This window comes from Spinacia oleracea, chromosome 1 (genome assembly GCF_020520425.1).
Source record: "Spinacia oleracea cultivar Varoflay chromosome 1, BTI_SOV_V1, whole genome shotgun sequence".
Taxonomy (NCBI): domain Eukaryota; kingdom Viridiplantae; phylum Streptophyta; class Magnoliopsida; order Caryophyllales; family Amaranthaceae; genus Spinacia; species Spinacia oleracea.
In genome coordinates, this window is record NC_079487.1 from 94,713,872 (window position 1) to 94,731,813 (window position 17,942).

Sequence of the window (17,942 nt, forward strand, 5' to 3'; positions counted from 1 at the left end):
AATCTTTGTAAAACATTATTGGTTAATCATTCACAATAAATGAAAAGAATTCATTTATCCATTTAATTTGTGGTTTATTAAATGATGAGTCCCTTCAATTTGACGATATATTCAAGATAGACTGTCAGGACCAGTCCTGTGACTAAGAAATGTCTATCAAGTGAACTTGAATGTCAAAGGTTGAAAATGGTCCCTAATCGGAGTTTTCTATAAAATTGGACGCATAGAAAACGTTAGACGATTAGAATGCAAGATGACTAGCAGTTCTGTTTCTTGAACTATGTGGACATGGCAATGTCATAATCATTTGCATAGATACTTACTTTGGGAAGACTAGTATCGGACGAGACCTATGAAACTTTACTGTAAGAGATGAAAGTCTGTCATAAGTAAATTTCATTAAATTATTAGACACTAAATCCTCAATACCTGAGTGATTTGAAGATTACTTGTTTGAGAACTGGTTGCTTTGACGTTGACCAACCGTCGCACCGTAAAAGGAGGCTATAAAGGCAACGCTCAGGTAATCACCTATCAAACGAAGTCTAATCTCAAGATCGCAAGATTGGGATTGTCCTCCCATAAATCGGGATGAGATGCTTAAAAGTTGTACAAGGCCACTCGGAGAGCTAGAAACTGTGAAATGCATGGCCGTGCTCGGATGAATCATAGGCTATGATTATCTGTTTATTTGATCAGTTGAACTCTGAAACCGAGGAACACCTCTGGACATAATAAGGATGACAACTCTTACCTTATGTTCAAGAGCAAGCATCGAGCGACAAAGGAATTAGGAAATGCACACTTGTCCCTAAGGACAAGTGGGAGACTGAAGGAAATAATGCCCTTGGTCCAAGTATGCATTCTATGATAAGTCTAATAAATGCGGTTCAGTATTAATTAACAAGTTAATAATTCAGTGAGATCAAGTGAGCTGAATGCCTAGTTAGAGGCCGCTTCAGTTCAAGTGGAATTAATGATATTAATCCACAGCTTACTCTTGACTGAACCCGTGGGGTCACACAAATAGTACGTAAACGGATCAAGTATTTAATAGCATTAAATACTCCATCTATGAATATTCGGAACCGACGGATCTTGGTTTCAGTGGGAGCTAAGATCGTCACAGGCAAGGAATGAATACTCCGGAAACGATGATATTTGCCGGAAACGGAAATATGGATCGTATCGGAAATATAAATATTATCCAAGTCGTAGATGTTGCCGGAAACGGAAACATGGTACGTGTCGGAAAATATTATCGGAAATGGAAATATTGCCAGAATCGGAAATATTGCCGGAAACGGAAATATTGTCAGAATCGGAAATATTACCGGAATCGGAAAATAATTCCGGAAACGGAAATATTAAATATTTGTTCGAAACGGAAATTAATTCCGGAATCGGAAATATTAAATATTGTTCGTATCGGAAATAAATTCCGGAATCGGAAAATTTAATCGGAAGCGCATCGTACGAATAAGCATCGGACGAGGCCTGCCGGACGAGGCTCAGCACGAAGCCAGGCCATCGCCCAGCAAGCCAAGCGCGCCGCACAAACAGCCACGCCAGGCCCAGCGCAAGGCCAGGCCCAGCAGGCTGCGCGCAGCGCGCAGCGCGCGCGGGCGCTGAGTGGGCTGCTGCTCGCGCGCACGCATGGGGCCCATCGTGGCTGCCGTGCGTGTGTGTGCAAGTGTTTGTGTTCGTGCACGTTTCCTAAAACATGCAGAGTTCGGTTAATGATTAAATTCCTAATTCTATTTGATAAATTAATTAAATTAGAGTTCTTGTAGGATTCTAGGTTTAATTAATTTGTATCTGAATAGGATTTCGATTCCCTTTCCATACCGCTATAAATATGAGGCTAGGGCTCACAATTTAAAACAAAAGTTTCAAAGTATTCAAAGTGAGTTTTTGAGAGAAAAATTCAGTCACACATTTGCCAATAAAGTGCCGAAAATAATAGTACCTTAAGGGCGATTCTAGTTGGTCAATCTTAAGGCGGATCCGGACGTGCTGTGGACTATCTACGGAGGGACGACACTTGGAGTCCTAAAGACTTGTTCTTGTTCGGTTCGGGCGCAGCTAGGGAAGGCACGCAACAAAGAGTATGCATCTAATCTATGCTAAATGATTATGTGTAAATAATATGTTTTCCTGGGTTTATGGTTTTTCCGCATGATTTATGAATTGTCATATGTATCATAACCTAACAATTTATTGCTTTTAAATATGTCTTAAAATGCATGAGATCAAAAGTTTGATTATGTTGCATGATTAAGGATTTTAGTTCACTTAAAATCTAACCAACATAGTAAGAGCCTTAAGTTCCAAACTTAAAAATTGAGTTAAAAGGTGCCATGCCAAAATATACACTTGCTTGGATATCCTTTACATCAATCTAGTAATAGTTTTCGCTTAGCGAGGTGTTACTTATTGGTCCTAAAGGGGCAAGGTACACAAACAATTGTGAGTACATGTTAGTTTTGGTGAAACTCAACGATATAAGTAAGAAGTCCTTTTATGTCGTGGCAAAATCGATAGGTTTACCTAATAAGTTCTTAGACGTACCTATCAACCAAGAATAGTTTCTAGACTATTAGCAAAAGGCTTTTGCTTACCTAAGATGTTCTAGGATTAAGTCGACAAACTGTGCTTAGTTCTTCAATGATTTTAGGATCTTGGAATCATTTTATTCACACCTGCCGAAACACATAATTCGAATAAAATGCTAATAACTTGTTTGAATTGCATGATTGCTTTAATTTTCAAGTTATTATTCATGATAAATGTTTAGACTTTGCATGCTTCAATGTATGTTTTAATTATTGTTTATAATTAAATATCTTGCACTGCAATAAATCCTTTTAGAAAGGTAACAGTAAATTTCCTCGATTGGTAGTGAATCCAAGAACGATTCACGGAAATGAGAGAAAGTGAGCAATTTAAAATGTACGTTTCTTATATCGACTTTTATGGTTGTTTTCGAACATCAAAATCGAATGGCAAACCAATTGGTGCTTGTGAATTCAAAATACAATGTAGTTTTGAGATCATAAAGCATTGAGCTTAAAACGCTCAGCTTTACCAATGGTTAACAACCTAATATCTTTGTCCATTTGATTCTCGAATGAGTCTAGTCCCTAGACATTCGAATAGATCGATGCTTAGAAAACTTTAGAAGCTTCTGGTAAGATCATCTAGTTGAAACAGAATGTTCAAACATAAATTAAATGGAAAGAACCTTGTTGGTGACATTGGACATGTCTAACAAAGTATAAAAGTCAACACTAAGGAATTCAATTCTTAAGACTATAAGAAAGGGTACAAGAAATAGGAAAACAAAGGAACAAATGAAAGGAATTTACGATTCCGGTTCTACCTATAAGTTTATGTTAAAGAAAAGTGACCTAGCAATCAAACTTCCTAGGTATCATATACCGCTTGAGGATCTTACTTCGGTAATAACTCAAACAATGGAAGCTATGCTACACTAATGACCTACAAGTGGGAAATGAAGCATGGCAATGCTACATTAGTTGTAGGGTCATCTAGTTTGTTTTAAGTCCTTTCAAAGGCCGGAACTTAATGGATATTTTGTTCCATAATCAGCATACCTAATTTTCTGTTTCAAACACAGAAAGACTCACATTCAGAAAAACAAAAACAATGTTTGTTTGTTTATTTGAATGAAATGGTCATTTACGGGATAAGTCAATATGCTTGATTAAAACAAACAAATCTTTAACAATGAAACTTTACTAGGTTCAAATCAACCCCTTGATTTGAGTTCCACTAATCTTTGGCATTGTTGCTTAGACCATATCAACAAGTTAACATTCACAAGCTCTATTTTAATGGACTTTTGAAAGTTGGTTGATTTCTAGATCAACTTAAGACAAGCTAGTCTTACTTGTTGAAAGTAACAAAGAATATGAACTATTGTTAGAACGCCTAGACGATAGAGTTCAAAGCTAAAGAAAGGTTTTATGACTTTATTATTTCACATGGATTTGAGTGAATATAGGTTTATTTACTCAAATGTGATATAAGTTGAATCTGTTTGGCTAGTTCAAAGATTCAGAAGTATAAAATCTACTTGGCAAGAAATCATAAAGATCTAGGTTAGATCATGTTGATGATTACTTGAGACCAAATATGATCATCAATGATTGTGTGTTGTAATTTCACAATCTAGGTCCATAAGATATGGCATATCTTAGTTGGAATAATCGAAGTCAATTAGCACTTGATTCGATCAATGATAAATCATAAAGGCTTTTCCTATAATTTCTAAAACAAAATGCTCAACTACCACCAAACTAAACCAAATTCGTCAAAGCTATTGAAAAGTAATTTCAGAATAACTTTTCATAAAATATACCTAGAGAGTTGCAAAACTCAGTGGGAGCTTAGTGTTTGTCATTCGACAAACTAAGGCCCAAGTATAGATATATGTTTCATTGTGATTTATTCAAATGAGACACAAGGGTATTGTTTCTACCACGAATTTTTGAGAACATAATGTTTGTTTGCTCGAAATAATGTCCTTTTGGAGATTCGTTTCCAAAATGACAAGTGGGAGAAAATAGACCTCGAAAGTTTTCGAGGCGAACAACAAACATAAACGGACATTCCGGAGGCTTTTCGAAGTGCTTCAGAAAACCCGAACTTATTCTTTAAGGACTTTAGAAGTGGCTTTAAAGAATAGACTTCTCTTAGAAGACTTTACAAGTGCTTCAAGGAGAACAGAATATTCAAAGGACTTTCAAGTGGCTATTGATATTCTATTGTTTGATGTTCTATACCCAAGTAGGCATAGAGTTCAAATCACTGAAACTATGAGATTCTTCTATTAGATAGTGAAGAAACCTACAACTTGCAGTCAAACTATTATCATGTAGATTAATGAGTCTGTGACTTGTAAGAAAGCTATGACGAAACCTAGATTCCCTAAAATGGTTAGAGGCCATATATAGACTCAAATGTTTTAATGGTTAGAGGCCATAAAACATACTCAATGTTTTGATGACAAAATTAAAATTTTGTTGATTTGCAAGAATAGTTTCACACCTATTGATTGCAAGTTTGTTTCAAGGATAAAAACCATCAAACATGAAATTGTGTTCACACACAAAGCTAGATTAGTTGCTAAAGGTTACAAGCAAATTCATGACATGGATTGTGTTGAAACCTCATGCATAATCGTAATGCTCAAGTCTATATTCAAGCAATGATTGGATATTGGTACATATAGCAATTGGATGACAAAACGTATTCCTCAATCAAATGTTGGAATAAACTATGTACATGGTATGTCATAGGATTTGTGGATCCAAATAAATGCTTGAAAAGAAAAGCTAGTTTATAAAATCTAAGTACAGATTTAAGCAAGCAATTGGGAATTAGAAATGTATTTTAGTGAAACTAATAAGTATTTTAGTTTCATAAAATGTACATGATTCTTATAGATATATAAGAAGTTTAGTGGGAGTACATAAAACTTAATTGGTCCTATGTGTATCACACACATATCTCTCTATTGTGAAATAACATTCAAATGCTAAATACTTAGATTTGAGATTATTCATCAATGACGGACCAAGGCGAAACTTAGTTCATACTGGGTACTAAGATCTATTTACAAAGATCTTATAATATTGTTTTGGATTAAGTAATGGCATTTACTAAATCAAACACGAAAGACTCCATTGGAGATATTCGACCCATGTGAATAAATCTAAGTAAAGGATGTTTGAACTATGTATAAGCATTTACTAAGTTAAACATCAAAGGATCTAAATAAGATTCTTAACCTATATTATATGTCAAAGAATTTAGCTGAATTTAGTATCTACTGAAATTAGATAAGCTAAAGTTACATGAATAGAATTCAATTGGGAATTATTCTGCAAAAGAATTTATCATGTATGATATAATATGAGGATCGCCAAAAACGTATCGTATGACTTTAGCCATGACGAACATATACCAATCTCTATTGATCTAAGTGAAGATCAACTAGATTGAGATCAAGAATACTTATGGTACTTGAAAAGGTACATAGGAATAGTTCTTGATTCAAGGAAATAAAGATATGCTAAATATTGATGCTACACGCATAAACACTGGCAAAGGATCAAGCAAGACCCTTTGGAGTTAACCATTGATAAGGACGAGCTATAGAGCATCGTGTTTCGAAATGGCAACATGAATTGGAGACCATGAGTTGTTGCGTGGGATATTAAAATATTAATTTCTATGTTCTAAGATACAGCTGGAAAGTGTTCCACATATCTGTGAACTGCTTGGATAAGTAATTCCAAAACAAAGCATCACTAGCAACCTATAAAGTTGAAGTAAAAGTACTTATTGCCTAAGAAGAAATAAAACAGGGTTGTTTATGTTAAAGAGTTCTTCACTGAACTTGGGTAGATCATATGTCTTCTGACTTGATGGTTCTTCATTGCAAGATGCGTAGAACTACTCTTGTAGCTAGAAGGAATAGATCACAAAATAAACACACTCAAAAGATCTTATCATCATATCTCGAAGAACATTCGATGAAAGGATATTAAGATTGGCAAAGCATGATAACTAAACCTATGCAACAAGTGAGAAACAACACTCACATTGTGGCACTGGAAATCAAGCATAGCTTTGAATTCCATGAACTGTTTTAAAGATGGGTTTGAGGCCCATGGTTATAAAACATTGGGGTTGAACATTTATCATATATGAAATGTGTTTTCATATTCCATTTAATCTTGGTTTAGTATTAAATGATGAGTCCCTTCAATTTGACAATATATTCAAGATAGACTGTCAGGACCAGTCCTGTGACTAAGAAATGTCTATCAAGTGAACTTGAATGTCAAAGGTTGAAAATGGTCCCTAATCGGAGTTTTCTATAAAATTGGACGCATAGAAAACGTTAGACGATTAGAATGCAAGATGACTAGTAGTTCTGTTTCTTGAACTATGTGGACATGGCAATGTCATAATCATTTGCATAGATACTTACTTTGGGAAGACTAGTATCGGACAAGACCTATGAAACTTTACTGTAAGAGATGAAAATCTGTCATAAGTAAATTTCATTAAATTATTAGACACTAAATCCTCAATACCTGAGTGGTTTGAGATTACTTGTTTGAGAACTGGTTGCTTTGACGTTGACCAACCGTCGCACCGTAAAAGGAGGCTATAAAGGCAACGCTCAGGTAATCACCTATCAAACGAAGTCTAATCTCAAGATCTCAAGATTGGGATTGTCCTCCCATAAATCGGGATGAGATGCTTAAAAGTTGTACAAGGCCACTCGGAGAGCTAGAAACTGTGAAATGCATGGCCGTGCTCGGATGAATCATAGGCTATGGTTATCTGTTTATTTGATCAGTTGAACTCTGAAACCGAGGAACACCTCTGGACATAATAAGGATGACAACTCTTACCTTATGTTCAAGAGCAAGCATCGAGCGACAAAGGAATTAGGAAATGCACACTTGTCCCTAAGGACAAGTGGGAGACTGAAGGAAATAATGCCCTTGGTCCAAGTATGCATTCTATGATAAGTCTAATAAATGCGGTTCAGTATTGATTAACAAGTTAATAATTCAGTGAGATCAAGTGAGCTGAATGCCTAGCTAGAGGCCGCTTCAGTTCAAGTGGAATTAATGATATTAATCCACAGCTTACTCTTGACTGAACCCGTAGGGTCACACAAATAGTACGTAAACGGATCAAGTATTTAATGGCATTAAATACTCCATCTATGAATATTCAGAATCGACGGATCTAGGTTTCAGTGGGAGCTGAGATCGTCACGGGCAAGAAATGAATACTCCGGAAACGATGATATTACCGGAAACGGAAATATGGATCGTATCGGAAATATAAATATTATCCAAGTCGTAGATGTTGCCGGAAACGGAAACATGGTACGTATCGGAAAATATTATCGGAAATGGAAATATTGCCAGAATCGGAAATATTGCCGGAAACGGAAATATTGTCAGAATCAGAAATATTATCGGAATCGGAAAATAATTCCGGAAACGGAAATATTAAATATTTGTTCGAAACGGAAATTAATTCCGGAATCGGAAATATTAAATATTGTTCGTATCGGAAATGAATTCCGGAATCGGAAATTTAATCGGAAGCGTATCGTACGAATAAGCATCGGACGAGGCCTGCCGGACGAGGGCCCAGCACGAAGCCAGGCCATCGCCCAGCAAGCCAAGCGCGCCACACGAACAGCCAAGGCCACGCCAGGCCTAGCGCAAGGCCAGGCCCAGCAGGCCGAGGCAGCGCGCACAGCGCGCGCAGCGCGCGCAGGAGCTACGTGGGCTTGTAGCTCGCGTAGGCCTCGCTGCGTGGGCTGCTGCTCGCACGCACGCGCATGGGCGGCCCATCGTGGCTGCCGTGTGTGTGTGCGTGAGTGTTTGTGTTCATGCACGATTCCTAAAACATGCAGAGTTCGGTTAATGATTAAATTCCTAATTCTATTAGATAAATTAATTAATTAGAGTTCTTGTAGGATTCTAGGTTTAATTAATTTGTATCTGAATAGGATTCCAATTCCCTTTCCATACCCCTATAAATATGTGGCCTGGGTTCACAATTTATAACGAGTTTTCAAAGTATTCAAAGTGAGTTTTTGAGAGAAAAATTCAATCACACATCTTGCTCAAAAGTGCCGAAAATTCTAGTACCTTAAGGGCGATTCTAGTTGGTCAATCTTAAGGCGGATCCGGACGTGCTGTGGACTATCTACGGAGGGACGACACTTGGAGTCCTAAAGACTTGTTCTTGCTCGGTTCGGGCGCAGCTAGGGAGGGCACGCAACAAAGAGTATGCATCTAAATTATGCTATATGATTATGTGTAAATAATATGTATTCCTGGGTTAATGGTTGTTTCCGCATGATTTATGTAATATCATATGTATCATAACCTAACAGTTTATCCATGCACGTTAATTTATAATACATGTTAACATGAAGTCTAAAACAACTAAATTTTTACGTTACTTCTTATTTCGTATGGACTATATTAGAATAAAAATAACAGTTGCAATATTAGGAAAACCGTGAATTAAACAATTAAAACATTAGGAAAATTACTTTGCATGATGAAGATAATGTACATGTGCAGTTGATGAACTTAATGAATCTTTTCACTTTTATGGTCTACATGTATCTTAGTCAAATATTGAGTTTAAAAAAAATCGAATTTTAATTATTCAAAGTAGCAACCGGGGCATCGCCCGGGCGACACACTAGTTTTAAACATTAAAAATAGTTTAAAATAGGATGGCGGATCTGGTGGGTCACATGGTTAATTAGGTGGATTGAGTTCGTGTGTTGAGTGGGTTGAGTTTGTATGTTGGGCGAGTCGTGTCATGGGTCATTAGTGGGACTGACACACGTGACCCACTATGGACTACGTCAGAAAGGGTTGGGTCAGATCCGACTCAATGACCATCTCTAGCCACCGCACCCAATCCCTACCCAAAACACAGGGCAGTCAGTGGCCTTTTTATTTGTATAAATACGTTTATTTGCATGCTAATAAGAATTAGATCAAGTAATTGTACCCTTGAATCGCCGCTCTCTAGCTTCTTGAATCGGAGCTCTAATAAAAAAAAAATCCATTGATGGATTGTTTTCAAGTATATTTCCAATCCAATGATGTTTTGATAAGATTTAAGGTGCATATTTCAGTACCAAGATGGAATTAAAAGGGTTATGTAAAAATAAAACTCGATCGATCAATTAAGCCAGTGAAAGGTCACAGGGTCGCAGAGTATATGACCCATGTGAAGAGTATAATGAACTTGAAATTAATTGTTGTCAAAGGTTGATGATGAACTAATCTTTTATTTTTATATTTTATTTTTATTTTTGACATCGGGATGATGAACTAATGAGTGAAAAACACTAGCGAATGCAAATACGGGTGAATTATTTAGCGTATCATAGTTACATGATCCATAGGAAACAAATACTAGTTTATTATAATAACTTAAAATTACAATATCATCACAATGATCTACTTAAGGACGTCGTGAAACCATAGTAATAATTATACTTAGACAGTAGACATATCTTAATTGTTGCACACGGGTATAGAAGCAATACAGACACGTACGATCACACGACATATAGCCACAAATACAATAGGTGCGACTTAGTTGGTGCCTGGTGGGTGTGGGTGCCGTGAACAATTTGTCGGGGTGCATGATCGCTTTAGGTATGGTCGTCGTCCTGGCGGATACTTACTGTAATATCCATACTTGCCTGGAGAAAAAGTAAAAACACGCAGTTTTCGATAAATTGGTGAAGCTGCATTAGCTTGATAAGCTAACAAGTTGATCAGGAGAAGAACCAAAACAAGAAGATGTACCATATTATAAACACTGGTACTTCCTCCATAGCTACTCAAACGGTTTTTCATCATACTTCTACTACTAAAAGTTTTCGTGATTTCGACTATCCAAATTTTATATTTCTTTGCCTACATCCTTTTGATATTTCGCATTTATATAATGCCAATTGGATGGTTGGCAGATATACATCAATTATCACTTATGGATGGAAATATATATAGACAACTACCGTTCTCCTCCACACTTTGGTCTTTGGACGAGAGGACTTTTCAAAAGAGAATTAAATATATGGACATGAGTTAAAAGATAAAGGGAAACTTTAGTTGTAAAATAGGTACAATAATATTTCCTATATTATATGTAAAAAAAAAAATTGAGATCTATTATTCGATTAATATGATAGACCCGTGCATCACACGGGCTTAATTCTAGTTTTGACTAATTCTAAGTAATTATTGATCATTTGCAACTTGCAAGTGGCAACACATACCTCACCAATGACGACGTAACTTGATGAATTATTGTCTTGCTCAAAAAGCTAGGAAAAATTATTCAATATGTACAACTGCGATAAGTACAACGACCATTGACGTACTTTTTGCAACTTGGTATGGGCAATTGGCAATTGGCCATATGTTCACTAATCACTAATTCACTAATTCACTATGCTAGTTTGTGCAATGTTACGATCAACAGTTTTTAGTAAGTAAGAAAATTCAACATTTTCATGGAATTTATTATTTATCACTTAACATACTCCTCAAATATCTCAGTAGAGGACCCATGAACATGAAATGACAAGAAAGAGTACCATCATCGATCTGGCTTAAGGTAAAGGGTTGATCTTGAATCTTCACCATTAATTGTCAATAATTTAAGCCGCCCTTTCAATTAACTAAATATCACGACAATTCTTCCATTTTCTTGTGACTCTTCTTTGTGCATGTTACTTCCTTTGTCTACCTATTTTAATTCTTTGCACCTTCGAAGAAAGTTTGTACTGACCGAAAGAAACTTATTTGGATTCATCTAAAAAGTGTGTAGACTCAGTCTTCTTCCTCCGATTTATAAAGTTTCTCACTTTTATTATTTACAATAGTCAAGATTTTTAAACCTTTCAAAATATCAAATTTTGTAAAGATATTAATGTTCAAATAAGCAATGGAAACCGCGGATAATGCAAAAGTGAGACATTTCAAATGGTTTTTTATATGAATCCTTTAAATATCAAGCACATACAGTTGAACTCCATCCGTTTCGAACCAATTGTTACACTTTACCTTTTTACGCTTTCTAATGTAATTGTATGAAGATCAATACTCTCTCCGTATTTTGTAGGAGTTACAATTACTATTTCCAGTCGTACTGTTTTAGGAGTTACACTAGCTTAGATCCCGTGCACGCACGAATTTTGATCATTTTTTCACAAAATACTAGTGTGTAGCCCGGACGATGCCCCGGTTGCTACATTCAATACTTAAAATTTTAGATTTTTCTTGAGCTCAAAATTTGACCAAAATACATGTATTTCATAAAGTGAAAACATCCATGAAGTTCGTCAATTACAAAGACACACTACGTCATTTATCATGCTAAGTAATTTTTCAATTAAATCATTTTACCATTTGTATAATTTTTTTTCTAGTGGAACTAAGTTCTTCAAATTATTAAACACCAAATTATATATATATAAAGTTTACGTCAACATGTTTTTCTTGTTTTAATGCTATAATTATTATTAATTTTTTCAAAATAGTCCAAAGAAAATAAAATGTCATGTAAAAATTTAGTTGTGTTTAGACTTATGTTAACATTTATTTATAAATTAATGTGAATAAATAAACAACAATTAGTGGTTGGTTAAGATGGTAATGAAACTTATCATCTACACATGAGGTCTTGTGTTCGAATCTCATTGCATTAGTTTTGGTTGTCTATGACATGGCATAACACTCGGTGAGTGGATGATGTGGCGTAAAGGGGGGAGTACTACGTGCCACATATACATTTTTCACAACGCCTTTTAATATATTATATAGATTTTACTATATATCTCTCAAACTATTGCATAGTTATAACATTTTTTTAACATACTCGTTTAAATTTATTCATCTAATATGCATATTTAAAATGCTAATATGGTAATTTGACAAAATATTGAGTGATATATTCTCCATTATTGATATAGCGATTTAACTAAAATATTACCAATTTAGAATAACTATTATTACGTCGTATCTATTATTGCCATAATTCATAAACTAAATTTTATTTCCATACATAAATAGTTTATAAAAAAGGTAGAGAATAAAAATAAAATAAAACAGATACACGTTTTTTGAAAAGTGGATTTTGGCGGGAAAAAATTGCACCAGGAATTGACATGTGTCATTCCTGGTGTCTTTTTTAGTATATAGTAATAGATTTTCGTTTTTGTTAAACCATAAATAATTTTATGTTTGGTAACTACTCCACTTATATCATTATTTATATCAAATTCAACTATGTTTCCTAAATATTTGTGGTGGTGAACATGTAATTCTTAAAAAAAATAGGAGGGAGCATCTCTAACTTTCTATTAGGAAAAAAAAAAAAAAAAATGATATTGCGAAGTATATATCGAAACAAATCAAACAAGACTATATTTTTTCTGAATGTATAAATAAAAAATGATATTTGAAAATTCATGAATAGTAACGGATAAAGTACATAACAAGAATACTACTTGTATTGCATAACCATGAGAATGCACAGGCTTAATAACAAGTTTCGTAAAAAGAAGGCTACACAACGGAAAATTTATATGAAAGTGTTTATATATTACAGTAAGTTAACAGTAAGAAGTAATTACTTGTCGAAAAGAAAGAAATTGATGAGGAATATTGTCATCTGGCCTTTGGATCAATAATCTCCGAAAAGACAGAAGCAGACTTGATGTCAACAGGATAATCTGATGATATACTGGTAGTTGATCTACTATCCAATAACCTCTTTGAATCACTCTGAACAACACTGCTCTCGGTAAAGTTATCCCTTGACGCGGTAAAGTCCTCCATACTATTTGCAATACCAACATCTAGAAGACCATTAAATGTAGTGCTACTTAGATCGAAACTTTCATCTATAGAACCACTACGAATAATGTTCTGTTGAGCAGTTTCTTGAAGTTGTAAGGCAAACTCTAAACCCCATACTACGTCCCCCATTGAGGGACGGTCGCTCCCTTGATCACGTACACACATATTAGCAATCTCTCCGAATTTCCTTAGACTCTCGGGTGCTATCTGACCTGTTAGAGTTGGGTCTACAATAGTATGGAGGATTTCCTTTTTATATCGACTTCGAGCCCACATTGCCAAGTTTGCTTCTTCCCTGGGAAGGTTAGGATTTACTGCAGCACGAGCACATAAGACTTCGAACAATACTACTCCAAAGGAGTACACATCGGACTTCTCTGTCAATTGATGACTTCGGTAGTATTCAGGGTCTAAATACCCAGCACTCCCTTTCACAGCGGTGCTAACATGTAAAGAACCCACTCCACCTTGTTCAGGTCCTACCTTGGAGAGGCCAAAGTCTGATACTTTAGCTGTCCACTTGTCATCAAGGAGTATGTTGGTAGACTTGACATCGCGGTGTATTATCAGTTGTTTAGCACCCGCGTGGAGATAATGTAGGCCACGAGCTGATCCTACACAGATTGTGAGGCGTTGTTTCCATGATAGTGGTGTGTTGTTACCCAATTTCTCAGGGATCTTATACATCAAATGATCTCGAAGTGTGCCTTGAGGCATGTACTCGTAAACCAGGATCATTTCACCCTCATCCTCGCAGTACCCGATCAAGGACACTAGGTGTACATGACGTAATCTTGAGAGCATTTCAATCTCAGTTTGAAACTCGCGGGCTCCTTGTTTGGAAGTAGAGTTAAGCCGTTTGATAGCCACTATGGTGGTTCCACCGTCTATAGAACCCTTGTAGACCTTACCAAATCCACCCCTACCTACAACCAAGCTCTCGTCGAAATTACTCGTTGCAACCCTGATTTGGGTGAACGAGAAACGTCGACAAAGATCACAAGGCAGAGATGAACTCAAAGTGCTAGCTGTAGATCCTACTGAAATAGGGGCCCACTTCTCCTTGCTGGAGGTGTTTGTGTCCATGGTTTTCATCTTAAACATATCCTTTTGGTTTGCCCGCCGTTTATATACAACGCAACCTAAAACGAAAAGGGAAACAAAAATTGCGCCACCTATTATCGGCGGAAGCAAATGGTGCCTTGATCCTTTTCCATGAAATGTTGTTGGAGAGGTAGGCACTTGTGGACCTTGTGGTGGATTAGGTCCTGCAAGATATGAGTATCTTCCAGTGAATTCGCTAAACTTTAGGATCTCCAAACCATTCAACAGTACATCTCCTTCACTGAAAAGTGAAAACATACAGCATCAAGTAGCAGAATAAGGTATGGATCGAATGTTTACCTTAATAAAATGGAAGTTACTTACCCTGTATTCCTAGGATGGAGATCGAGCCTTAACGGAACCTTGGTTCCATTACTGTCACCATAAACTCGTATAACAGTTTGAAGATAGATTGGAACCCCCAAACCTCCTGAAATCGCCCAAACATCGACTCCTGAAATCGCCATCTGGTTATCAATGTACACATCGAACGCTCTATTTACACTTGGTGTTATATTTACATTCATTTCACAAAGATGGAGCCTCATTAAGTAATCGAACCCTGGGTCTACCTGAAATATCCAGGTTAGATTATTCCTCAATCTAACTTCCACGGGGTTATCCCCAATTATCCTCACCGAAGCATACACCAACGCCGGTGCTACGTAAGCAGGGATCACCGTGTAATTGAGTTTTGGAGGGGTACCATATTTAATCCCACCTTCCTTTCCTGTAAACCTTTTAGGCATGTAGTTAAGGTCGTAGTACCACGTGCGCCACATGCTTCCGGAATCTTCATTGGGGGGAATGGTTGCACCACCAACGTTCAAACGGTAAGCAGTTTGCAACGCGGTGGGATTCTGAGGAATGTATCCAGCCTCAGGATTACTGATATAATCCAAGTGTTTGGTTAAATTAATATAAAGGCCGTCTGGAATTGGAACTATTTCGATGGCATTTATAAAACCAGAGCTATTATTATCATTAGCACCATCTCCTGGAGTAAAGGTCAAGTTGAGATGGTTTTCAACAGTGAGGTGGAACTCATATTTAATAATTTGTGACTTGTCATCGGGAGTGTTAAGAAAAGGGCTAAAGTTTTTCAACAGGTTGAATTCGTTTGCTTGTAGAGAAATAAAGAACTGAGAAGGTTGGATAGTGTTGTATGAAGTAGAACATGTAAAATATAAGCGGAGGAATTTAGGCCCCGGGGGAAGCGAGAAGGTGTAGGTAAGTGGGAATTGGAATAATCGAGCCGTGTCATACGGAGGATCTTGGCCAATGACGGTGGCAACGGAGGAGATGGAGTTGATATCAACAGGAGCATAAGTGGAGTCCTCATCGGACATCCATGTGCGGCTGTCGGACGACTGCGAGGTGGCCGACTTGGGTAGTCCACAGCTTATGAATAAGGGCTTATTTGTAGGTTGAGCATCAGATGAAGATAAACAGATTGTTAAAAGAATTATAATTAAATTTAAGAAAATTGGGCTCATCATCTTCATCTTTTACCAATATGTTACAAAATGCATTGGTATGTAAATGAATAGGGAAGAGAATTGAATATCATATTGATGACTTCAATTTGGAACATTAGTTGACTTGGCTTATTGATGACTTTTCAAGACTGCTTCAACATTTACTAGCAGCCACTGATTTGTTACCGGTAGCAGTTGTTAATTTATTACTCCCTCCATCCCAAAATTATAGTCCTGTTTTTTAAATTAGCCATCTTAAAATTATAGTATTATTTCTAATTTTGGCTATTAAGGTCTCCACTTTCTCATTTTATTAATTAAAATGCATTGGAAACCCCACCCATGTACTATATTCCACTTTCCTATGTACTATATTCTCTTTTCCATGTATTTTATTCCACTTTTCCATGCAACTCAATCATCATTTGTACTTTATTCCACTTTTTCATGTACTATATTCTATTTTTCTTAAAACCCGTGTTTTTGGTCAAACGAGACTATAATTATGGGACGGAGGGAGTAAGTCATACCCGAGGACCTAAAATAATCTGTATGGTACGTGTTTCCGGATTTTTATTTTCACTATAAGGCCCTGTTTAGGTCACCTTATTTCAGGATTTTATTGCTTATTTTAGATTTAATCAGATCAGATCACAAAAATTAAGTTCAGATCAGATTAGATCAGAAAAAAAATCATATCATATCAGACTAGATCAGATTATTATTATTATCATAATCAATGTTATTATTACTATTATTTTTATTACGGAGTACTATTATTGCTTTAGTAAAAAATAATGTTGTTGTCAGTGCAATTAAAATCTATTATTTAAGGCATAAAAAAGTATTAACAAAACATTCAAATTCATCATGTCCTAATTAAAACCATTAAGTCCAGACCAGAAACGACATGAACAGATCATGTCCATATTATAACTGATATTTACAGATCAGAACATTATATATTCATACCAGAACCGGTATGATCAGATAATATCCAGTTCATAACTGATCTGTATAACAGATAGAGAATCAAGGAAGAAACATAAGCCCACTAACATACCTCAAGTGAGATTTCATCCCAAAATCAAACTAATTGACAATACAAGGAGTAGCCCATTTAGATTATAAACTAGAAACTATTTGCTTCTCCTTACGATGTGTGACAACATACTCATACTTACTTTATAACAGAATATATTATAAATCGATAGCTTGTATTTAAGGGTATTCGACTATTCGTTGTATTTCGTAGTCGGTATAGATCTAATAGTCCTAATTATTGTAGTACTATTATTATCACAAACTAGATATAGGACAAGAAAAGGGTGGCTATAATCTTTTGCATAGGCGATCCGCTTGAAGTCGTATTCACTACTCACTAGTGTCACTATGATAGTATGATTTATTGTTAGCACAAATTATTGGTACCATATCACATGCAACTAGTTATTGTTAGGACCCCGACCTATTTAAGACTATTAGTTTACTGTCCGTGCGTTGCACTGGTCTTTTGCAAATTACATTTCGATGTAATGTTTGTTAATAATATAGTAATATACTTCGTATGTAATATCAATACTAATAAGATTATCAAGAAATTAACAAATTGAATTGAAATACCCATTTACGTACATCTTGTGAAATTCAATCATTGGTGCCTGGTGATAGTAATCTTCTTGAATTTTTCCCATGGATTTGTTTTCTTGGCTCGGTTTCAAGAGAGATCATCATGGTCTTATCCTACATGAAATGTTATCTTTTACGTACCTATGTTAAATTAATCACAAAATCACAACTTTAAATAACTTAAAGAAGAAAATTCACCATTTGAGATTGTCGTTACTTAATTTTACATTTTTCCTATATAACTTGTACCCAAAAGAAGTAT

The 17,942-nt window shown here is 35.8% G+C and overlaps 1 protein-coding gene across 1 annotated transcript; it reads right to left on the minus strand.

Annotated features, from left to right (window-relative positions):
* Positions 1 to 13,051: 13,051 nt before the first annotated feature.
* LOC110778819 (probable receptor-like protein kinase At5g38990) lies at positions 13,052 to 16,175 on the minus strand. The gene is made up of 2 exons (XM_021983369.2): positions 14,898 to 16,175; positions 13,052 to 14,814 (listed from the first exon to the last, which is right to left on the minus strand). Exons 1-2 carry the CDS (start codon positions 16,076 to 16,078, stop codon positions 13,278 to 13,280), a joined length of 2,718 nt encoding a protein of 905 aa, XP_021839061.2. The 5' UTR covers positions 16,079 to 16,175; the 3' UTR covers positions 13,052 to 13,277.
* Between the last annotated feature and the right edge of the window lie 1,767 nt (positions 16,176 to 17,942).

What these genes read in the sequence shown, in the direction of transcription:
- LOC110778819 (XM_021983369.2), bottom strand. Translation starts at nt 16,078, where the DNA reads ATGAAGATGATGAGCCCAATTTTCTTAAATTTAATTATAATTCTTTTA. An exon ending in CTCCATCCTAGGAATACAGG is followed by an intron (nt 14,815 to 14,897) that starts GTAAGTAACTTC and finishes TTCACTTTTCAG; the next exon opens with TGAAGGAGATGTACTGTTGA.